General features: G+C 42.2%; 5 protein-coding genes across 5 annotated transcripts; 2 read left to right on the top strand and 3 right to left on the bottom strand.

The window, feature by feature from the left end:
• The first annotated feature begins 1,751 nt into the window (after window positions 1-1,751).
• On the top strand, window positions 1,752-3,323 carry LOC6547383. Its single transcript, XM_026980388.1, has 2 exons — window positions 1,752-2,271; window positions 2,321-3,323. The coding sequence occupies exons 1-2, from the start codon at window positions 2,218-2,220 to the stop codon at window positions 3,206-3,208; spliced, it is 942 nt and encodes a 313-aa protein (XP_026836189.1). The 5' UTR covers window positions 1,752-2,217; the 3' UTR covers window positions 3,209-3,323.
• A 423-nt stretch (window positions 3,324-3,746) lies between these two features.
• Window positions 3,747-8,791, bottom strand: LOC6547384 (poly(A) polymerase beta). The gene is given in 9 exon segments (XM_026980426.1): window positions 3,747-4,132; window positions 4,195-4,314; window positions 5,214-5,937; window positions 6,001-6,273; window positions 6,335-6,916; window positions 6,978-7,174; window positions 7,238-8,002; window positions 8,069-8,193; window positions 8,482-8,791. Coding segments are annotated over 6 exon segments (2,508 nt in total). The 5' UTR covers window positions 7,965-8,002; window positions 8,069-8,193; window positions 8,482-8,791; the 3' UTR covers window positions 3,747-4,132; window positions 4,195-4,309.
• A 1,487-nt stretch (window positions 8,792-10,278) lies between these two features.
• LOC6547385 (ubiquitin-associated domain-containing protein 1) lies at window positions 10,279-13,037 on the top strand. The gene is made up of 6 exons (XM_001974805.3): window positions 10,279-10,808; window positions 10,944-10,955; window positions 11,020-11,509; window positions 11,563-11,898; window positions 11,952-12,255; window positions 12,319-13,037. The coding sequence occupies exons 1-6, from the start codon at window positions 10,414-10,416 to the stop codon at window positions 12,465-12,467; spliced, it is 1,686 nt and encodes a 561-aa protein (XP_001974841.2). The 5' UTR covers window positions 10,279-10,413; the 3' UTR covers window positions 12,468-13,037.
• Window positions 13,038-20,300: 7,263 nt separating this feature from the next.
• On the bottom strand, window positions 20,301-20,776 carry LOC6547386. The gene has a single exon (XM_001974806.3). The coding sequence runs from the start codon at window positions 20,640-20,642 to the stop codon at window positions 20,385-20,387; it is 258 nt and encodes an 85-aa protein (XP_001974842.1). The 5' UTR covers window positions 20,643-20,776; the 3' UTR covers window positions 20,301-20,384.
• Window positions 20,777-21,734: 958 nt separating this feature from the next.
• Window positions 21,735-22,254, bottom strand: LOC6547566 (uncharacterized protein YBR056W-A). The gene has a single exon (XM_001974807.3). The coding sequence runs from the start codon at window positions 22,183-22,185 to the stop codon at window positions 22,006-22,008; it is 180 nt and encodes a 59-aa protein (XP_001974843.1). The 5' UTR covers window positions 22,186-22,254; the 3' UTR covers window positions 21,735-22,005.
• Between the last annotated feature and the right edge of the window lie 2,489 nt (window positions 22,255-24,743).

The raw sequence follows: 24,743 nt of genomic DNA, 5'->3' as shown, positions 1-24,743 counted from the left end.
GCAAATACGCACTTGGCTTGGGGTACAGTGAAGAAAATATATGTGGGAATCATATCTTTATTATTTTAAAGATTTATCTCTAAACAAATCACAGATATAACAATAATTGACTCGGCACATGCTTTTTATGCCAAAAATACAAACATTATTTATTAGCAATTGCATATTTTCTGCACCAGCACCTAAACTGATTGAACAAAAGGCTATGAATTGCAAAGTGCAATTAAACAAGGCCAAAACTGCAGACAGATGACGAATAGAAAACCACCGTCTCATCAGTTTTTGCCAAATGTTCAAAGCTTGAGGAATTTGTGCAATCACAATCTGTCGAAGCAAAATATTTCTATTTCATGTACTGGCAAACCACTGAACGCAGATCGATTGGCAAACAAAAAAGAACAGCCACTGTGATATAAATTGTGAGAGTTTCGAACTACATCATCAGCCACCGTTCCCTTCTTTTTGAACAATTTTCAATTTTCGCACCAAGGTGACACAAATGCGTGCCACAAATGACAAATCGCTGGAATTGGCCGTGCAACCAAAAAGAACAGCCACTGTGATATAGGAGTTTTCAATAATATATCAGCAGCAGAGGTTCCCTGGGGTTAAAAACGGTATGGGTTTTCGTGCACCAAAATAAGGCAACAAAATGATGATGTTAGGCACTTTAGGTACAAAAAGAACAGCCACTGTGATATAGATATGATATATTAACTTACAGCACGGCAACTATTCCCTCTACTTTAAAGGCTGCGATTTAGCTAAGTAAGCTGGCAACTTTGGCTTTCATTTCCCATTGATGAGTTTTGGACTTTTTACATGCGTTATAAAGGAAAATCACTGTGATATGTTAGGGAACAACGCATATCACAACGATCGTTCCTTTTAGCGAACGGCCCGTCAAATTAGGGGATCACTTAACTGGATTTGCTAACTCTTGGTGCTGCTGATGCCACAACGAACTTCAATGGTTGTCTAGCTTTATGATCAGAAAAGTCACCTAAGGCTGGACGACCAAAGAAACTAATTGCAACCGCTACAGTATCTTTTGTTTTCACTCGCAACTTCACAGTGTGCATGTTGAATATTTTAAAATTATAGCACGAGTGTTCGGTCTAGTCACTTCGCTCGATCGAAACCTTCTTTGAAAAAGAGACCATACCGACATTCGCCATTCAATTTTAAAACTGCAGTGCCTATAACACTTACTCTGCATTTGTTGTTGATTTGTAGTTGCGTCGAAGTGGCCAGGATCTTGAGACACACTTTGCCCAGTGATGTGAGATAGAAACATAACTGCACAAGATGCATCCCAGGATCAGGACCTTGGTGGGTTCACAATTGGCTGGTCGTCGTTTCGGGATTATAGGACAAACTTTACCCAGTGCTGGCTAGGAAATTGGCAAAACCGAACAAGGTTTGTCGTATAATTGCTGTTCCAAACTCGTATACTTTACTTTTCACTGCGGGATCCTCACACTTTGAGGATGCGTTGGTAACTGATGACTTCCTTGCCGTTGGCCAGATCTTTTATACCCGCCTTCTTGGCCCATTAACACCTACCTGTGGGTGGCGGGCGTTGTTACCTGGAAGGGTCGGGGCTGTTCCGCGAATTCGCGTCCCGGATCGCGGCGACCTTAGTGAAAATTTTGCAACTTAATCCGTGGCCATAAACGGATTAATGCTACTAGGTTTCGGGGAAAAACGCGCAGCTGTGTCGCGCATAATTTTCGCAGAATTGCAATTAGGTTTGGCCCAGAAAGGACATGGGATCGCAGATCACCGTCGGGTTAGCTTTGGTAGTTAACGTGAAGTGTGTTCCCCGTGTCGTCCCACGAAATTTTAGGTATCACGCAGGATCAGTCAAGAAGTGCTCACTACCTTAAGCTGTTCGTGTGGCGACTGTACACACTGTACTCAGAACGAAATCAACCTCGAGAAATTTTTAGCTCTTGAAAAATCCACCTGTTCAAAATTAGTAACTATAAAAGACTCTGTTAAAACCATCAGCAAATGGCACTCATATATTTAAAGACATACTTTTCTTTGCTAGCCTTTCATATGGTTTTATGGTTTCTTCTCTTTAGTAATCGAAGTTTCTTTGTAATTGAAGTCACTAAGGCCCAGTTGTTGAACACACGTATTTTCTACATTCGTATAGTTGAATCACACTATAAAGACAAGAGACATCTACAGTAAATCCCACAGAATACTATGCATTGGCATGGAGTCCTCCAAGCAGTCCTCCTGGCCATAACATCGATAGTCGTGAGTGCGTCGAGCCAGCAACTACATCACCTATATTATTTTCCAATAGATTTTATGGACACAAGAAGTGTTTAGCTTGCCACTGGCTCCGCCCGATCCGCAGTCACTTCCAAGCGGCAAGGTGGATGTTCCGGCGGAGAGAGCTCCGAGGCAGGTCAAGCCAGATCAGTTCGATATTTTCAAGATGGATCGAGGCTCCAATAACCAAATGCAGCAAAAATCTGACGGCTTCAGAGTTTTCGCAAAGAAACAGCAGGACGACTATCGTCGTAAGGATGGCCACAATGCAAGCAGTGTGCCACCATTTACTGTGACCAAAGAGAGCACTACTGCTCCTAAGAAAATCTATAAAGGCGGAATTCGACTATTTGCTTCCCCACAAGACGCAGAAGCTCCACCTGCCGACGCAGGTGCTGGAGCTGGAGACCCAGGAGCTGCAGGCGCAGGTGCCGCAGGAGGAGCCGCTGGAAATGGAACAGCCAAAGAGCTGACCGTGAGTGTGCAAAAATACGTTACCAACCAATATGGGGAGAAAGTGTACAATGCTTGGGGCGTCACCTTCGGCCACCAATTCCTCGACACCCGTTTCGGCCCGGACCATCATGAAAAAGCTCAAATGAAAGTGAATCCGCACCCGATTACGAACTACTACCCAAAAATGGTGAACCTGACCACAGTCTGCTTGAACAGATCGACCATCTACAACGAGATTAAGGTCGCCAACTGGCTGATGCGCCACGTCTACAGCAGGAAGAAGAAAGTGCGCCCCTTCTTTTCCTCCCTGCGCCAGCAGCTCTACGAGAAGGGGCACTCGGAGCAGTGCCACAATGAGTCCTACACTGACTGGTTGGAGTACCAAGAGTGCGCCATTAGACGCAACCAGCGCATGGAGTACTTCATCCCCAAGTATCCGCTGCACCAACTGGCCATTAACTGAGCTCATCCACGCACTCAATCAAATTTCAGTTAGATACTGATCATGGTTAATCTTTGTAATTCGAGTAAATCTTTGTTATGCCATAGGACTGATTTACGATCTTTCCCTTCATAAAAATGCAAATTCCAAATTTTTATGATTTTTGTTTGCAGATATAAATATATTTTATTATAGTAATACGTAGCGGGAATGAATTATACCGTTTCCTTTGTCATCATCATCAAAATCAAAAATCTCGTGAGCAGCTTTTAATAAAATAGTAATTAAATGAGTAATGTAATTAATTAAGTTATTAATATACTCCATTTATATTCTCCACCATCCATCTCCAATAAATAAGTAAAACATTGATATTTTGGTGTTTTTAGCTTTCGCTTTCTTTTTTCTGGTTTATTTGGTAAAATTAAATCAATATCTTCATTTCATTTATATGTTTTTTGTTATTACCTTTTTTCAGATATCATTTCTTAGAAAAACGAACATAATTGTTTCAAATTTTCAGCGTTGTACAACTAGAAGAAGAAGAAAACAAATATTGAAAACAAGATGAAAAATGAAAAAGAATCTTCTTAGTTTGTAAGTAGTTTTCAAAGCGAATCTTCTCCAGGATCTTGTCCGTCCGCCGCCGTCACACCATCCATCTTCCTCCTCATCATCCTCATCTCCTCCTCTCCACACTTCTCTCTTCTACGCACTCCTCAAACCAGCTGTGGGGAAGTAAAAAAGATGTACAACAATATTATTAAGACAAATGTTAGAGAAATGCTTTCTCTGCCGCTAAAAAATCGCCTCTAGTCATGATGTTTTCTTGTCTTAACGGCGATTGTTGATCTCCGAATGCCAATTTCGATTTGACGATGGGCGTGTTAGTTGGTAGAACGAATAATGTTTAACACATGTTTGTAGAAGGTGTATGATAGAAACCTGCAATGGATGGAAAACCGAATTAGCTGCTTCACTGGCCATAAATTTAATATTGCTCTCACCGTTTTGTATAAAATATTGTGGGCTTCATGTATGTTCAGGCATCAATGCCGAGAAAATCAATAGGAAGATAATAACTATGATAACTAATCCTTAAATGGTATGTTTAATAACTTTTTACACTGCAAAGACATTAAAAAGGTTTAAAAGTGGTTATTGGGATATATATATTTGGTTTACCTTAATATAAGAAAACTACACGTAAATACATAAAAATGGAAACAAAACATTTCGGATTTAAGTTCGTTCAAAATATATTTTAAAACCAAATTTCTATAGAAAAATGTTCATTAAATTACATTGTACAACCAACGTGGAAACAATAAAATCAAATTCACAGCAAGAAACCATTTCCATACATACCCTCATCATTCAATTTTACACTTAATCTATATTTTAAGGAAAACACTGAAAATATATTTTCAGCTTGACTAATAAAAATAAAATTGATCTAACTCTCCTTGTATTAAAAGCCCATACAAATTTTAACCAAGGATTCGTTAATTCAATAAAAGTGACAAAAGCTAGAGACAGCCCAACATATTTAAAGTCTCATTTTTCTAAACCAAAATAGAAATAAATAAATATCAATAAAAATGCTTTCCATTTATTTTTTAGGAAATGGATTCTTGGATATCGAACCAGATTACTTATCTTTTTTGATAAATTGCCTAAAAAATAGCTTGATATTGCCTAAAAATTTGACCAAACAAATTTCACTGTAAATTTGAAAAATAAAAATACGAAAAATATTCAGTGGTTTTTCTTTTTTAAAAAGTTTATTTTCATCATCTTTATTTATTGAGCTTAGTCTCGGGCTTGGTAAATTGGATTTTTAAAACTTAAAACATTAAAAGTATGTTTTTGTTAGGTTCTTTCCACATTAGCGGAATACTGGATATAGAATACGTAATAGTAAGTAGATAGGCAACTTAAGAATACAGAAACAGTCTCGTGTCAAAGGAAGTTGGAGAAAATGAATGAGAGTACACGGACGAGGAAAAACATTTAAGCAACTTACAAGAAATTGTCGGTGCCGGTGGTGCGGCACCCGCAGCTACTGGAACCGATGTCGCTGGCGCCGCCGACGTCGCTGCTATTCTGACCGCGTTTTGTTGCTGTTGTGTTTGGTTGTTAGGTGTCAAAAGTTGTTGATTGTTGTCCTCGTCATCATCATCAATGTAGTACGTTTTATTGTAGTGGCTGCCGCCGCCACCGCCGTTGTTGTGGATGCTATGCTGGTTGTAGTTGCTGTGAGCACTGTTGCTGCTGCTGATCGTGGTTGTTGATGTGGATGTTGCCGTTTGCTGCTTGCGCTTGTGTCCGGTGATGCTTAGAGCAGCCGTTAGACTGGAAGCGGCATGCAGAATCGAGCGTTGGTTGAAAATGCTGTTGGAGGCGGCTGCCGCAGCCGCGTTGTTGTTCTTTCGGAACTTCTGATGATGATGATGGTGAGCTGGTGGCTGTGGCGGCGCTGGCGGTGGCTGCTGATGTGGCGGATGCGGATGTAACGTTGGCGGTTGTCACGAACATGCCACCTCCGTTGTGGTTGTGTTGCTGTTGGCATTGCCATTGTTGCTGCCATTGTTGTGAGGCTGTGATGGTTCCTGGTCCACAACGTCAATCTCGGAGCCGTTGTTCTTGCCAGAGCTCTTAAAGCTTGGCGCACTTAATTGCGCCGTTGTAGGCGTGGTGGGTGTCCCTGCCCCCATATCGCTGGAGGCATTCGAGTTCTCCTCTGTCAGCTAAACATACAAAGATTCTACTTAATAGGAAGTTCATAATTTATATCTATTCAAGCCACTAACCGATTCGCTGAGTCTCTGTATCTTGGCTCCGCTATCCCGACCGCGATTTCCACTTGATTGCTGCTGGCCAGGGGGCAGTGGATCCTGCGACTGGGCGAGTTCCGTAGAAAGTCGCTTCCGGTTGGCCAATAGCGTGTTATTAAAATTATTGTGACTTTCCATTGACTTGCGCTCACGCTTTAGGAAGTCAGAGTCTAAATAGAGCGACAGCTGCTTGCGCTTCACATGGCGGGCATCAATGGTCATACCTTCTTTAAGCATTTTGATGTTAACCTGCAATATTAAAACAGTAATAAGCACTGAATAAGCATTGGAGTTTCGATTTTCTACTTACGCCGTGCATCGTCACATGCTCCGTAAAGTTCTGTATGCTCTCGGTGAGGTCCACGTTGAGGTTCTCCGATCGCTCAAATTCCAAGCCGATAAACCACATGGAACAGAAGGGTGCCGACGTAACAGCAGACTGGTTACCCTGCGACTGCTTTAGGTCGTCTTCATTTCCACTGTTGTTTTGCGAGTTATTGGCACTTTGGCCCTTCCTAAACTCAAAACACTTGGGATTGACATGGGCCAGTGCAATGTGAGGATTTCGCTCCAGGTTGCCAATTAGCAGACGCACCTTTGACTCAACAAGGCCGCACCATTCTAAATGATCGTCAGCCGTCTGTGAGTTGACTAACAACACGATAAAGTGGCGGTATCTGTAGAAAAAGCTTGGCGCCTCAAACAAACGCTCCCACGAAATGCGACCGAGCATGATTTCATCTGTTATGTTCATGCCGCGATTGAACTCGGTCAATATGACCTTCTTGGTGGATTCGGACACATTAAATGTGGAATTCTGTTGTGGGTAAGCGGGCGTAATAATGGGCATCAGATGATACCGATCCGACGCATTGACACGCGGATCCCAGACCTAGAAAGAGGAAAATTTATAGGACCACCAGACAATTTGGATAATTTTTTTTGTGACTTACTTGAAATCTTAGATTAACATTGTCAGGGTGCTTGAGCAGCACTGGGTTAGGCCACTTCCAGCGCGAAAAGACCAAGAAAAACTTATGCACCAGTGTGGCAGCTGCAGCGTTTGGATACAGCTGGCAGGTCCTGGCCACCAGCATGGCCCAGGTTACACCACCGAAGTAACCCAATGAATTTGAGTAGATGCCGTGCTCTAAGAGGAGAAATGAGAAAAAATAGAATTCATTTTATCAGAATTTTATATCCTCACACTTACTCTTTGCCCACAATTTAATGGTGCGCAGTGCCAGGCGGAAATTTTCAATATTGGGCACCAGAGCCAGGATTTCGTCCGTCACACGACAGCCGTTGAGGCTGCGCACCGAACGGTGATCCAGATTCCGCAGTAAGTTATCGTCCCGTAGATCAAAGTCATCGGGGATTTCTTTGAGGGACAGACGGGCAAACAGCAGATCAATTTCGATGCCATCAAAGTTCATTTTGATGACGGGTACAAAGGCCTCTTCCACTGAGCGGCACTCAGTAACCTCTGGCTGCTTCTTGAGCACCTCAAAGAAGCTCTGAAAGTAGTCGGTACGCTCAATATTTCGCGGAGCAACACATAAGGCATCTATATCGGCACCCTTGTGATGGACTCCCAATCGATACGAGCCGAATGTGTAGATCTTGCCGCCAAGCTTCTCGGCGGCTGACTCTGGCATATTTTTGCTGACGGATATCTCCTTGACCCACTGCTTGACCAGTGTGTTCAGTTTGGCCAGGATCTCCATACGGTGGTTCAGCTCGTCCTGGCTCTCAAAGACGTTGAACGGCTCCAGTGAGCCGCGGAGCTCATCAGTGCGCTGGAGATCCTCAGGCCGTGGCTCGGCCAGACTGATAGCCGAGGTCATGCCCAGTTGCTTGGCGGGCGGTCCGCCCGAGGTAGAATTTCCATTGTGCTGATGCTGATGGTGCTGGCGATGTGTTGGTTCGGAATTCCACATGCTGTCTGTCTGCCTTCGTTTCAGCTTAAAATTATGTCCTGAAAATCGGAATTGAAACGTCTATTAGCATACCTTTTAAATATTATTCTAGTTGATTTACTCACCTATCTAGGCTTAAAATGTATGTGGTATTATACTTAAGTTTGCTCTCCAAGAAGACAAAATGGAATCATATATATGCGACACCTCCTCTTGTGGCTCTGTTTAAGAAACCGCGCTTAATAAAATGCTGGAAAAGAAAAAGATACATGTAGTATAAAATCTAAAGCATCATTTTATTGTTTATTTCTAAGGAAGAGTTACATTTCGTGGGTCGTATTTGGTTCAAATTACGATAATCTCATAAAGACTGCGAAGTTTTAGATTTTTTAAAAATGGAAATTAAGAGCAAGACTCATGACGAAGCGTATTTTTAAAAGTGAATCACTTAATATTTGAACTAAATATTTGTCAGATACACATGCATCACGTGATAAGGGCTACATATATAAATCAGCTACTTCATAATCGAAATTACCCTTTTCTTACTGTGTAGCAAAACAGTTAATTACAATTACAATTTACTTTCGCGCTGGGAAAATGAAATTGTAATGTCCGATAAGATATTTCAGATAGCGCCGTTATATACAAAAACATAACAATGAATTTCGCACAGCAGCTGGTCACACTGGTACACTGGATAGCCTTTCGGGCACATAAACAAATGCGTAAAAGAAATTGGCAAATGGATTCGCGGGAGGAGTGGGTGGCCGTAGTTGTTGCTTGTAGCAGAATAATTGTGACAATGACAAACATAAACAAAGAAAGCGAATATTTATGCGCTGGCCGTACCCCCCTCCCTGCATTCATCCACCCACACAGGTAAACGGTACTCTCACGCACGCACTCACGCACACCCACACACAGGCACGCGCCGTATACATACACACACGAGGGAAAAAGTTTTCTCTGCTTGTTTTTGCTTACCTGCGCTGATTCTTCAGATTCTTGGCCTGTTTTTGTTGTTGCCGTGCCGCCGCTTCAAACAATATATGAGGGTGTGTGTGTGTGGCGTGTCGTGTTGTTTGTCCGCTGCATTCGTGAGTGGTGCATATGTATGTATGTTTGTTAGAACTTTTGGCAGGAGAGTGTATCCCATTCATGTGTTGTTGTCGCTCCGGCTTTTACTCTTTTCGCACGTTCGTCTTCTTCGCTTTTTGCCGCACTCTTCACATTTCTTCTTGCGTTTCTTTTTCCGTTCCCGTTCCACCTCCTTCCACTGCTTAACGGGCAGAAACTCTCGCGTTTTATGCTACGTGACGCACACGCACACTGCGATATACAAATGCTAGTAGTCGAGTTGCCAAAACGCAAACACAAACACTTTTCGCCCACTTTTGCTACGTTACGGGGGCGACGGGAGCACACTGATAACGCGAGGGGATCGACGCGGCGGCGTTTAGTGGGCGGCAAACATATTTTACTAACTTTTTAGCCCCTGCGCGTTCTAGCAATAATTAAAATGTATGACAATCGATTGGATGCTTGTGGCAATCGGTATCGTTTCTCGCGGCGCATAGGGATGGGACAATGGAGGTAGCTAGGGATGGGATGCTCTGTGCTTACGCATGCCTATTGTGAATGGGCATTTTTCAGTAAGAATTTTAAAAAACCAAATAGTTCGTTTCTACATACAATTTTATTAAATCAATACCAAGTACTTCGTAATTGCGTTTTGAATAATTAACCATTATTTTAATAAGTCAACCAATAAAAGTGTCGACCATATGCAGGAGAACCGCCTTAAGTAAAATCGGCTTAGAGCAATAGGATTTACGATCGGGTATTTTACAGTTAGGTCCTAATCTGACCATCTGCTTATTTGAAATCTGTGACAGATGTCACATTTTTGCGCCTTTAGTGTAGGTAAATTCAAGGCCCAAAGTTTTATACCTGAACTTTGAAAACCCACTTCAAACTGGTTTCAAGTAAGTGTTTTGGGTTTTATGTGTTGGGCTTAACCAGGTAACCAATGGTATACACCACTAAGCCATTTAATTATTATAACTGCTTTGAACAAAGAAATTCACTTATTTCACTATAATATTCTGTTAAACACCATTAACTATCGTGGAGTAACAAAAAAATCTTGGTATTGCTATAGGATATCAATAAGAAATAACATGAAGTTCACTATATAAATATGTACATAATTGATATATAATGATTTATTTATAAAGTGCAATTATATAAATAGTTATAAATTATGTTATAAATGCCGTTATAAAAATGTGGGTATTCCCCTGAAGTTCGCCACTCTGGCAGCTCCGTCTAACAGCTGCTTGTTATCGACTTTACAGAAATCGTTTTTTTGCAATATCGCATCGATTCTGTTTACTTGCGAGAAATATGCAGAATAGCCATCGAAAAGCGCCGCAAAATGTAACGAACACTTAGCTGCAGACCCAAGATGATACCCTGGATGCGGGAGAAGTTCAACGAGAAACGGGCCAAGTGGTTGGCGCGTAGCAAGCGCAACGGAGCTTCTCCGGCGGACGAAAGCCCTCGGAGCAGCAGTCATAGCCACAGCCAACGGACAGATGCCAGCGATGCGGATAGCCTGAGCGGATCCTCGCTGAATGTTCACACGGCGGAGTCTGAGACGCAGACGGATGGGGGGATTCACGCCTCCAATTCCCGGCCTCTTGTAGGCGGCGGCAGTTGCGTCCTGAGGACACCATCACCCGCTCGCCGTCGTCGCATTCACCTGGAGCTTCAGCTGCAGCGACGTGAAGAACGGGCAGAGCATCAGCAGGCGGTGGCACAGGATTCGCCCACGCCCACTCACCAACAGCAGGCTAATGCGTAAGTTATCAAAGCAAACGAATATGCTCAAGTTTTTCCAAGTGCTCACCCCAAATATATATTTGTCTTTTCGAAATTTTCCGTTGGCTTGTCACTCCCCATCCAACTAAAACAAACTATGCAAAAACTGCGCAGTTTGTTTCTCAGGTTAGTAATGTTATAGATATCATCAATATTTTAATTAAGACCGTTTTATATGAAAACCACTTAGGAAATCGGCCAATACAAATCGCCCAAATAGCTCTACTCCTGGCGAGACAGACGATGCCAGCAAGCCGGGTGAATTCATCCTGGTGCGGGTGATTTGCCCCAGCTCTCGGGTTCTGGTCTTCAAAACGGACGTCAATAAACGCCTAAACGAGCTGAAGAGTGAGGTGATTCTGGAACTGAGCGACGATCCCGACTCCATCCAGCTGTTTGCCCCAGATGTGCGGCATCTTAATCCGCGATACCGTCTCTATCGGGCGGAATACTTTGGCGGAGAGCTTAACGAAGGCGACACACTGGTCCAGCTAAAAGTTCGCAACAATGAGACTTTTATACTCTCCCCTCGACGCAATACTCTGCCGCAGACTGTTTCACGGATTCGTGAGGTTCCTGGCCCTAATGAGCAGCTGGTGGAGAGCGCCACCCGATACGTGCCCATCAATTGCAGCCAGCTGCCCACCATCGATATTAATGAAATCTTTCAGCAGTCCAACGTGAGTAAAATTCTTGGCTACTTCCTCGGCTAGACTAACTGTTTTGTTTTCAGATACAATACGATGTGCGAAAGGTTTTGATCTCTTTGGCTCAAGCTTCTGCGGCGGTTATAGGAGCTGGACCTTATGCTCCACGACTTATAGCTATGCTAAAGCAACGTTTGATCAATCGCAGAAGTCAGCAGGCGGATACGCTGCAGTGCCTCGTGGATATGGGCTTTAAGCGGGAGCTAGCGGCATTTGCTTTGAAGGCACACAATGGCATTTACTCGACCACGATGGAGTGGCTAATACAGAACCAAAACGAAGAGAACCCACAGGAACCGCCGGCCATGAACATGCAGCACAGTCTATCTTCCATCTCCCCCTCCACGATAGTCACCGATAATGTAAGTTGAAATCATATCGCTTCTGATCAAATGACAGCCGCTCTCCTTTAAAGGAAACCATTGAAAACACTGCTGCCTTGATCGAGATTGTACGAATCTACAGCCATCGGGATTCACCGCCCAGCGACGAGATTGTAGAATCGCTTACTGAAATGGGTTTCGAGGAGGCAGCAGTGCTCGCGGCGCTGAAGAAGACTGGCAACAACAAGGCCTCTGCGTGCGAATGGCTGTGCGACAATCGCTCGGGCAGCGTCATTGAACTGCGTGAAGGCTTGGCGCCCGATTCGCCCATCCTAAAGGTGATCCTGGAAATGCCACAAGTCCAAATGACCCTAAGCAATCCAAAGACTTTTTTGGGTAGGTCTATCTGTTGTAGATAAATACAATTTAAAGCAAAACTAATTGTATATAATTGTACAGCATTTCTGGGCATCCTGGAAAACGAACAAGCGATACGCGTGTGGCGTGGCGACAACGACACAACCTCGGTCATCACACATATCCTGCAAAAGTACCATGAGGAGAAGCATGTGCTGGGCATCAATCAGTTCTACACGAACCGCTGGTGAAAGGTGCCGCTAAGTGGCTTTACTATGAGATTAACCAAATTATATTTATACATATACATACACAATCACACACCCGAAGTGCATGGCTGTAGCTTGGTCCATTTTGGGGCCCTAATTATACATTGTGTATGTACCCGTATGTAAAGAGTATTTTTGTAGCCAAAAACCATGAAAGTAAACTGCACAAAGCCAAAGATGCAATCGCTTCGCCAAGAGCACGCGGCTGCACTCTACAAACGCTTACCGATCAGTACGAATTGCATTTTATACATACATATATACATAAATCTAAATAGGAACTAGATCTAGTCAAGCCTTCATCCTACAATTCTATTAGGTTAAACATTAAGTACTCTATTCATCTAGTTTGCTAGCTCATCTTCAGCCGAATCTCGCACTACGTTTAGAAAAATGTCTCATACTGCATCCCACAGATACATCCCATCATTTGTAAGCGATCGAAGTTGTGGTGATTTCAGTGCGTTGTAATGCCAGGTTGTTAACTATCAACTTGAACTCAAAGTATTATTTTGTAAACCAAATATTCAAGTTTGCATAGTTTTAACAAAATGCAAATAAATCAATTAGTTTTTGATACAAAACAAAGGAATAAATGTTGGTTTTATTTCCAAGCCTACGTTTGTAAGTTTACATTGCATCTTGCATAAGTTGCAATCTGTAGGATTGGTTATTAGCCCAAAAGTTAACCGGTAGTTCCCAAATTGTGTTTATAGGGAATAGATAATATGACTACGCATGACTCAAGCTCCTTTGAGTTCACCACGGCGTATGAGTAATATTTACAGACACTTTTAACCGAAATGAATCATCCGTGATAAATTGGTGGGTACTCATTTGTAATTTAGAGCATATGTAAAGCTAAACATTTTCCATTACTCTTCCCAGTAATTTGTACGAATGGAATTGCTTTGTTGGCAGAGCAATTTGGATCTTTGCTGAATTATTTTGCTATTGCGCTTTTAATGTACAATTACAATTAATTTTCCATGCGGCCGCACATTTTTCATTTCATTATTTCAGCTGCAACATGAAAGTAAACAAAAACAGTGAACCAAAACTATTCTATTCAATTGTTGCACTCTTTTTTCCACATATAATTCATTGTTTTCAGCCTGGATGGGAAAAATAGATGGATACATTTTAATTTATGTTAAGCGCGTTTATTAAGTGGTTGTTGCAGTGGTTATGTATCCATGAATAAGTTTTTCCTATCTGGCGACTTTTAATTAATATTTGCGCGCAATATTTGGATTGTTTAGGATATAAATGTGGGCAAAGAGCAAATTATTTATGGTCAGCACGTGTTTTTATTAAATGTTTGCGGTTGCATGTTGCATCTGCAACAAAAGCAAAGCGCAACGGATGCGCACAAAGTATCTGCAAGCTTCGCCTAATGGCCCTTGGCAATTGCCATGCAAATCTATCTCTAAAAATTGATGACGCATGCAGCGGGCGAGGATGGAAATGGACTATAATAAATCATCTGGACCCCTGCAAAGCGGTCTCTGTTAATGCACCGAGAGAAAAACTAAATACCTAAGAATACTCCTGGCACATTTTCTCAAAAAACAAAAACAGTTAAGGACCTGCATCCTTGGTTTCGATTCCTCTAGGCATGAAAATGAAAAATGAAATCAGTATCATATTGAGTGATACTTGGCATGCAATACCCATGGGTATTAAGTTATACCTTGAACTCCGTTGGAATATAGATACCCCACTTTTTTCGGGTGCACGTTTGGTGATTGCTCCTAAAAGTGGCCCGGGCAAATGAGTTTTTGATATTATCTTTTATCAAAAGACGAAATGCATTGACAAGGACGACGAGCGATGAACATCGCCCAGCTAATCCTCCCCCGCAGCGAAATTCCCCGTCCCCAGATGTCTATAAAAAAACATCCAAGCTTCATCTGAAGTTTTCCGAGGGTAAAATGTGTGTGTTATTGAAGAGTCGTGTGGCTTTGGCAATTTCCGCTGCATATTTGCAGGCGCCGCAAATTTATGAACAGCTTTATATTGACGATATCACACCAACCACCCAGGAAATGCGAAACAATGCTGGACTCGTATTGGCGATGGGAATAGGAAAGACATCCTGCCAAATTCCGCAATTTGTATGAAAATGAAAATGTTTTGTCATTTCGCATTCAATGATTTAAAATTCCTGTCGCATGCGTTTTTCGCGAGCTTTTCATGTTTATATTTGCCATTAAAGGCAGCAAGCCGAATAATTTCATCGAATGGGCCTCTTAAAAAATTGCATTTAATATGCATTAATGGCACCACGACCAAAGCAGCGCATTATCCTCATCAGCATCCGAAATCGAATCTGTATAATGAAATATTAAAATAGGCACAAAACAAAAGACGTGACGTTTTGTCAGCGCCGAAGGGCAAAATAATTTGTGTTATATATGTACATAAATGCAGGAAAAAAAGAAGTTGATAATCTGCAGAATATCCTATTTCAACAAATTTTACACGACAACTAAATTTCATAAAATAAGAAATCCTTTCAATATGTAGGTTAAATAAATAGTGAAAGGATAAACTTTTTAATTAGACAGTCCCATTTGAAACCATTCTGATAATGGTTCTTAAGAGAAGGATTTAGTATTCAACAAGGCATCTGCCGTCCGTCGAGAAAAATCCCTCTTTCATCAAGAAAACCTCAATCCAATTAACCATTTAAAAGCAAATCGAAGTGCTTCATTAGCAAACATTGCCCAATTTCGACCCTTGTCGCAAATATTTCATTTATATGCCATAAATACTTGTATGAAACTTTCAACGCGACATGAAAATTAAATGAAATGGCCCGCCCCTTCCCTCTTCCATATCCCATATCCCATATCCGGTATGTCCTGTATGTCCTATGTGTCCTGGAATTGTTTGTCTTTACGGGTAGCAAATAAAAATCCTGCTTTAACGCATGAAATCACACAAAGATACTAAAAATTTGAACATGCAAGTTTATGTTGGCCAAACGGCATGGAGTCTGCGGCAAGGATAAAATGTCCTCCGAATGGGTGGATGTGGGGGTGGCGTCGGTGGTTGCGGGTTGCGGGAGGCACATAGAGCACAGACACACACACACACATGCATACCAAACAGCAACAATAGTAAACAAAGCGCCGCAGTTTATGACGCAGTAGGCCAAAGTCCCCCGGCCTCATAAATATAAAAATTAGTTGCCGGTCAGTTAGCAAGTGGGTGGTGGGGCGGTCCTTTCGCTTCGGTCTCGGCTGGAAGGCCACGCTGGCCGCCCACAATTAATTAATTAGTTCAGTTGACAAAAATTGCGGTGTTGCCCGGTGGGCGGAGGTCGACGGGTTGCGACGGGCTGGGGGCGTGGCAGGGTCCTGCGGCTGGCCCGGCATGTGTCTGTGATTGGACTGGCTTACCCAGGAGCTGTTTTGCGTGAGTGTGTGTTTGCGAGTGGCCAAATGGACGGCACTCTAATTATGTTCATGCGCAACTCGAATTGTCAAAGGGCATACAAGGAATTCCGAGAAGGTAGGTTTTTGCTTGACTTACACTGTTAGAAGGATTGAATTCGAAATATATGTTATACAATTCGGTTTTAGAGAAAGTTATGCTATTCAAACATTAATTGTGAAATTATTTTATTATTGTGCCAAAATATTTTAAAAAATAGTATAGTAGTATTTTTTCATTTTATTTGATTTCATGTTTACTTCATATTTATTATCCCGCTTTTTGTTTCTTATTCACGAATTTGTTCTGCATAAACCCTCCGTTTATGCTGGTGTGTGTTAGCCTCATATTTATGCACATGTGTGAGTGTAACTGCTTTTGGGCCCTCGTCCTTTGTGGGTGTCATTTCAGTTTCAAGGGTCGTGGGCAGCCGGGGGTCAACTGTTTTCATAAGCGTAGCAAATATTTTCACAAGGCCAATTAGTGGGCAGCCCCCAGTTGACCGCAGCTGCTGAGAGTTATCCCCCACCCCCCATTTTCCCCTGCAGTCAAGTCCAAGTCCTTTTCCTCTTCTTCCGCTTCCGCACGGCACAGTTATAAAATTAATAAAAAGCACCCAAACTTTCCAGATTCATCCTTCCCTTTTTGGCAAGTTCCTAAAAACTATAGCGGCGTCTCGCTTTCGCCTAAACAGCTGATCACATTCTGGTTTTTGTCAACGACTTTTCCGTGTGACGCAATATACTTGCGAACACAAAGTGGAAAAGTGAAAAAGGCAAAGGCAAAAGCAATAAAGTTTTCAATTGTTTCTTTCGCACTCTATGCAATAGTTTCCTCTGGCATCCTCTTCTTATTTTAGTTTTCATGGAAAGTTTTTTAACTGGCGCTGACTTTAAGTGCAATTCAGTGCCGAGGACAAGAAAACCTCAAAACTCAAAAAAAAAAAAAAAACAAAAAGGAACGTCGGAAAATGCTAAAAACTTTTTCCCACTTGCCGCTGACTTTTCCACTGTGTTCTATTCTGTTTTGCGGCTGCCACATTCGTTTTGTTTTCGCCAGTTTAAAAACGCATTGCCAAATGTGTCACACAGAAGTTATTGTTCGTGTTGTGCTTTTCCCTGGCTCCTTTACCGTTATTTCGCCTGACACAATGCGAGTGCCGTTATTTCAGAGCGCCGACGGGGGGCATTGGGGCACGGGGGCGGGGGAGAGCAGGAGCATGCGGTTGCTTTGTCTCCTGCATTGCACATTTTGCACTTGACGCGATGCAAAGCGCACGAGAGCGAGCGAGACGGCTGGCAGTCAGGAGTCGAACGGTACTTGGCGGGTCAGTGTGCCCAGCTCTCCCACCCACCACTGCCGCCACCGCCATCCGGCACAAAGGACCAGGGAAACAAACAGCTAAAATGCAACTGGGTTGAGTGTCTTAATGCGTGGCTAAATGCCGACATTCAGCAGCTTTCCATTTTACAAAGTATTCATTTTAGATGAAATGGTTTTTCGGTCGGCACCAGATGTGAAAGGTGCACCCTCTGACCTTCTGTGTGCACTTTGCAAATGGCACAGTGGCTTCTTTTGTTGACAATATATCATAGCCTTCTTCTAGATCACCCAGCCATGACCTTTTGTTTTATTAAACATTTGTAAAATATTCAGAAAGGTAGGAGAGTTTGCAGATACATTCTCTAATTGAGTTCTCTCTTTGAGTTTGATGTGATTTTTTCAAAATGATATTGATAAATATAACACTGGAAATAAGGCCTTCACAAACACAAAAATTCTAGCCCAACTTCGAAGTATGTATTTAAATATAATGCCGCAGTGGAGTATCTAAAAACTAGTATTTATAAAAAAGGGCTCTTTAGTCTAGTGCATAAATGCTCGTTATCAACGCGTTCGTTTTCATAATCTACTTAAGTATGTGGAGTAATTAAGAGCGTCTAATTAACCATATGTGTGAGTCGCTGTCGAAACCGATAATCCTTCGTATAACAAGTGCTGCCGCCCATCACTTGTAGATTGTTTTTAAAGGGCAGCTTAGCAGAAATCAGTTACCCTATTTCCAGGCTTTCTAAGCCGATCTGGCGCTTAGAAGACGGGCTCCCACAGAGCCATCGATACGGGGTCCAATGACGGATTAATTTTTAATGAGCCAGTTAGGCAAAAATTAATGAGGCAGTGGGCAACAAAACGCCCACTCCTCCGCCGCCACCGCCCCCGGATGCGGTCTCACGTGCCTCCCCAATATATCATCATTGCCAAAAGCCAGCGGCAACAAGAGCACAATGAAATACAATTGCAATTTGCCGTGTCCAGCCTCCGTGCCCTAAATCCTGACAAATGAGCGAAATTTCATAGCTCAGAGGATATTAACGTGTATTAGCGCGAGACGAAGGCGAATGCATTAAGTCAACTAACTGTGGTAAATAGAGGGGAATCAACTAGATGGCGATCCGTGGAGGGCACGTTGCATGCAGCATCAAATTTGCTGCTTCATTTATAAGGATTACCGCCCCGCAGCAGTAAAAACTCATAACAAAATTACTTGCAAGAAATGCAACAAGCTCAACTATAAGTAGAAGATATACAATACCTACCCCCATTTTGGTTGGGTAGCAAACTGGCGACGTGGGTGAGTGTAATTCCGGGTGGGTGGGTGACTAGGTTGGTCCTCCGTGCCCAGCGAACACGAATTATGCATTAGTTGGCCAGTTGTACTCTATGATTACAATGCTTTTTTGCCACACATCTCGAGGGTTGACTCTAAGAGGCTTCGGAAAGTCGGTCAAATATATATGGAATCGGTTGGGGGTAATCAATCAAAATAGTTTCTGTATAAGCGTTAAGTGCATGACTTTATTAAAAAACTTTGAATATAAATATGTGCAAAGGAAAAACATACTTAAAAAAATAAATTTAGTCACAAGATATTACAAGTTGGTATCCTGGGTACAATAAATCTTCGACATTTTTCCAAATATATTTTCGGAAATTTGGCAGAGTAAGTTAGCTCAGCATCAACCCCGTTCACAAAGCTTACTTTGTTATCTCAACCATGTAAGTTTATAAAGAGTTCATATCAGACAGGTGACTCAGCCGTTTCCCGAGGGAAACATTTCCGAAAAGCCATCTTTCCAGACACCAAATTACTTTTAGTAGCTGCAGCTATTTTTTGAACCATTTAGCAATATTCGAGGTGAATGTGAGCCGTAACTCCATTCTCAGGATACCGAAAGTAGCTGTTAGTCAGGTGTTTTTCGGTTTTCCCATTTGCGGCGCAGCCATTAAAGTCAGCCATGATGTCAAAAAACACGACGATGCTGCTGCCAAGTTATTATAATTAAAGTCGAGTCGAGTCGAGTCGCAAATGACTGGAGGAGTTTCGCTTTCTTCGCATCGGCTTTATTGTTTCCTTTCTGGAGTTCTGTGAGATGTTATTTGAAAATTCGTTGTCGTCGGCTCCTTGCTGTTTGTCGTTTGCTGTTTGCTGTTTGTTGTTTACTGCGCCAAGACAGCCACAAGAACAACAGAGTGTTGGGGCCAGAACAACTCAACAGCTTGGCTTACAACGGAAACGGCAACGGCAACGGCAACAAGCAACATCGGCAGCAACTGCGTGCTATATGCCTTTTTAACTTGATTTAATGAGTGCAGGGAAAGACATCAACAAGAAAAATGAAATAACTGTCATTGAAGACATGAGCAAGGGAGCCACGATGGCGTATAGACCAGACCAACCATGCTGCCCCAAGTTCTGATGAGTTGGGCTGATGGAGTACGAGGCTGCGCTACTTAACTGCCATGCGATGGAAGGGTCCGTCTCCCGAGTCCTGGGTGTGGCATGGCGCAATTATGCAGCAAATTAACGCTTTATATTTATTAAAAGGAAACCCAAGAAACGGGCCTGGGCGTGTCCCTCTTAACAGGGGGATGAATGTGTCCACACGTAGACACTGAATTTTCTTTGACAGCTGGCAACAAACAATGTGGTGAGCACTCTGCTGAAAAGATACCTCGTTTGCTAAAAGCCCATCTATCCGTTTCCTTGTTGAAGATAGAGGAAATTAAAATCTATGCTTATTGATATTTATGTTTGAGTGTTATCAGGAAAGCCGCTACAAGGTGGGTAGCTAGTAATCTCAAAGGGCTGTTATCAGCAGGCAGTGTATTCTATGATGTTTATGATTTATCGAAACTATCTACTTGGTATCAAAAATTATCACATTTTCTGCTTGTAAGAAGCATATATACAATTTCTTGTATATAAAAATAGGGTTGGCATTTAAAACCACTTGCCGAAGCTTTCCATTAATGCATCATATATTAAAATGATATGCTTTAAAACCGCTTATAATGCAAACATTGAATCACCACTCCGATTAGTCATTCCTAGTTATAGTCTATATTTAGCGTTTAGTTAACATAGTTCTTATAGCAATCATTTGGCAGCTGCACACTCTACATGATGGCACACATGCCACACTCCTCCATGATGCAACAGGCTCCTAGCAGCATGCAGCATTCGGCGTCACCGTTTCCTTGCGGGGGTCCTGGCTGGTTGTAGCTGGGCTGCTCCACCACGACCACCGGCTGGCTATAGGCGGGCGAGGGCATTATCACCTCGACGGGCGGCGGGGGTCCAATCACATTCACCACCTCCACTGGCGGCTGGTAGTACGGATCGATCACTTCCACCTGGTAGCCTGCGTTGTACATGCTGCTTCCTTAGGTTTGTACTAATTTAATGACGGAAACTCCTAGTTGGTAACTAGTAACTGGCCTAAACTGCTCGACTAAGTGAACTCCGTTCGGTAACGCGCCTTGAACTGAAACATCGAACGCAAACTGTTGGCGGTTTTGGTGGACATTTCTTACTCATTCTTATCTAAAGCCGGTAGGCATTTGATCAATGCGCTGCCCTGATTAGGAATTTGTGTACACGCAAATAACATAGAAAAAGCACCGGTACAGTGGGACATATTTGAATATAGCTGTATAGAAAGTCACACCCAATTCTTTGAAAATCAGCGCTAAGTTGAATTTCTACATATTATACTGAGATAAACATTAACTCTTGCCAATTGTATATTATTCATTGAAAACGGGAACAGCTTGAAAGGGCCAATAATAAACCACATTAAATCTAGATTTTAAACAGCCATTTAAATGATTTACCCCACTTGTTGTTCTCCAACTTTGGCACCAGTCGCTTCCAAAAGTACTAGTACTAGTATTTCCATTTAGTTTACATGTTAAGCAAGTTATCTGAAGCATTTTATATCTAATTTGGAAAAACAGCTCCGAAATGATTAGTTTTCCTGGTCTGTTTCATAAACTGAAATTTTTGTACCCTGTTCACTATGATATCAACACGACTCTTTTCCGTTTGAATTATCACATTGCGTATGAGTAATAAGGTTTGCGCTTTAGATAAAGAAGCATTGCGAGCTAGAATTTATGTTAAATGAGTAGACTCCAAAATTTGGAAAAAGCACTCGCATTCGATGTCGGACTCCCGCCCACATAAAGTCCCACTTTGGGACCCTCGTCAAAATATTTGGGGCGAGAACTCCGACGCTGCGGTTGCAATTCAAGAGCCCAGAGTCATAAAATCCTTTATCAAATGAGAGCAGCATGGGCCTGGAACCGGAGTTGCCAGCACTCTTGACACATTTTCCGCTTTTATTGGCAAATTGAGAAACATATAAATAATAACTCGGAATGTGAACTAACTCTGAAATGATGTGGTGAGCATTACCAGCAGCCAAAAAGGATTGTCCCCCGGCTCAGGCGCCATAAAACTACAAATTTTTGTGGCATGTTATTAAATTTGGCATTTTATTATATCGTGGTACTTTGGCATTGGGATTTATGTAAGACAATATGTTACCAAGCGTGTTGCCTCCGCCAAAAAACAACAAAAGATGGAAACGAGAGTGTGAAGTCGTACACAGCGTTATTTATAACGAATCGTAAAATTTTATTGCACGAAAAAACTGTGTGATTTGTTTGTGACCGCCATAGGCATAGAAAGTTAATTTAACGTAACGAATTAGGGCATCTGAGGTCCTGCCCCTTTTCACATGATGGTGCAGCAGCAACAGCATTCGCCACACTGACAGCAACAGGGACAGCAAGGACAACAACAACAGCTGTTGTCCTTGGGAGGAGGCGGTGGCGGCGGAGGTTGAACGATCACCGTGGTCGAGGGCTGGGGTGGCACTTGCACCACCTCCACAACGCGAGTTCTGTGGTCCATTTCGATGGGGTGTAATCCCGTTTTCAATTACAAAGCAGACTTGTTGCACCGCACGCGTTTAGCTTGGCACTGGTCATATTGCTGGGATTGTGTTATTATAGACGCCATCTAGACAATCTCTGCTATGGGTCTTATCTATAGATAAAAGCAACTGGAACCTTATCAGTTGCCAGCGATTTGTGTAAAGAACCGAGAGCTTCGTTGGTGTCTCACCTTGGTTGTTTAACCAGCTTTATGATAGGGAACTACGAAATCGATTGGTTGCCTATTACATGATTTATTTCCCGAATTCATAGCATTCAAGCATTGTACTGCAAATACACAAAGTCCTCTCTTGTAAATGCAAAATCAGATAAAATACTGATAATTATACCCCTTACTCGTAGAGTGAAAGGGTATACTAGATTCGTTGAACAGTATGTAACAGGCAGAAGGAAGCGTTTCCGACCATATAAAGTATATATAATACATATTCTTATTAATTTTAGCCGATTATTATTAGGATTATTAGCCGAGTCGATCTGAGCATGTCCGTCTGTCCGTATGTCTGTCCGTATGAAAGCCGCGATCTCTGGAACTACAAAAGCTAGAATGTTGAGATTAAACATACAGCAAGTTATGCACATAAGCATGTTGGGACGCCCACTCCTACGCCCACAAACCACCCAAAACTGTCACGCCCACACTTTTGAAAAATGTTGTGGATATTTTTTAACTTTTTTACTATATATCTTGTAAATTTCTATTGATTTGCAAACAACTTTTTGCCAGAAACACACTTTAAAAAAAATTATTTTTTTTTTTTTCATTTTACTATTTCTACCGATATTACAGAAAGTGTTAAAATTCCTCGTTTGCACTTCCACTAGATGAGTAACGGGTATCCAATAGTCGGGGAACTCGACTATAGCATTCTATCTTGTTTTTATCTGGTTTGCTTTATGCGGTGTTATCTGGTGTTTATTTTTCTTGCAATTCAACAAACTACGTCATTAGCATATAGTATTGCACTTTTACGTGTTTTGCCTTAAATGTGTTGATCGTAATTTTAAAAACGCATTTTCATTAAAATTTTTAAAAGGTGCTATTTTAAGTTTTGCACTATATATAAACCCTAGCTGGGCACTCCCACTGCCCTATGAGTTTATCAAATGAGTGACTCACATTACACAAACTATCGGGGGGAACTTGAAACACACTAATGTCGCATAATGCCAAATGGGGCAGCTAATTATATATGCCACCTTATCTGAGCACTCAAAACTATATCCGACGACGCATTTTGCATTCAAAACCAACCATTCGAGTTGCCCCATCAGCATCAGCGGCCACATCAATTTCGGGCGAATAGTTCCTCGTTGCTATCAAATAGCGGGGATCTCAATTAAAATTTTCACCCAACACCGCAGATGGGCTATGTGAGGTGGTTGGTTGGCTTCTGGGGGCGTTACCTTGCTGAAATTAATAAAAATATATATTTTTGAGCGCCCTTCGTGCAATGGCGATGATAATTAGTGTACGTGATTCTATTTACTTCGACTGGGCCCCCAAACCTCGATGGATCCCGTAGCATCCACAGTTGGGAAAGGGGTTGTTTGGTTGGCTGGTCGGAGGGTCCTTTAAGCCAAGGGAATGTCCTGTGTGCTTGGAGGGTGTAATATGATATGCGCGTAAAAAATATAGTACGTGTGTGCGTGACAATGGCAACAACGTGCGACAGATCCCTAAAAAAGGAACGGTTGGGGAGCATCGGTTTTGGGGGGCCGGCGACGAATGCCGGGTGCCAAAAATGAAACTACGCCTGCTCGGAATTTTAAAATAAGCAAATGAGTTTTAGCTTGATGAAAGCCAGCAACAACAGTAAGCAACAGCAGCACCCCATAAATATTTATAAACTTTCCCCTGTCATATAAATACAGGGTCATTAGTTGGCTTGTGCACCTTTCGCCAGGGTTTCCATTCCCACCTCTAGGATAATACAAACGAACTAGGCGGCAATTCAAATTCCGCTACTAATAGAGTTGTTACTTTCCTCCGACTCCAAGAACATAACTAAAGGGTAAATGGAGTTCGCGCTGATTTATTATTGGGAGGGAGGCTTAAAGCCGGAAAGGCTAAGTGGGAGTGGGAGTTCTGTTTTTTTAACAAATATAGAGCAACAGTTAAGAACTGCAGTAAAAAGGCAAAGAACCCATTAAAAAATCTACGAATCAGGGTAATATGTTTCTTTATTACATGGTAGACACAATGTTTTAATCTACTGTTTGCGAGGAAATTGAACGAAAGTCCTCTGGTTCGTAAATAGAGTATACGCAGTGTTGTCCCAATGGTATGTTGAACTGTGGTCAAAACCAAGCCTATTGGCACTGTTTCTATATAACCACATATACTATATACACTAACGTATAAAAATGATAAAGCAAAATGGCGAAAAGTGGCAGTAAAAAATAAAATGCGCTGCCGCAAAAGTGCCATTTGTGGCATAAACACATGCGCGCCAAAAACTTTGATAAGACAAAAGCCGAGCCGAGGCTACCGAGCCGTGTAGGCAAAAGGTG

Source organism: Drosophila erecta, unplaced genomic scaffold (genome assembly GCF_003286155.1).
Source record: "Drosophila erecta strain 14021-0224.00,06,07 unplaced genomic scaffold, DereRS2 tig00000092-arrow-pilon, whole genome shotgun sequence".
Classification (NCBI taxonomy): domain Eukaryota; kingdom Metazoa; phylum Arthropoda; class Insecta; order Diptera; family Drosophilidae; genus Drosophila; species Drosophila erecta.
This window is presented reverse-complemented; position numbering and strand designations above follow the sequence as displayed.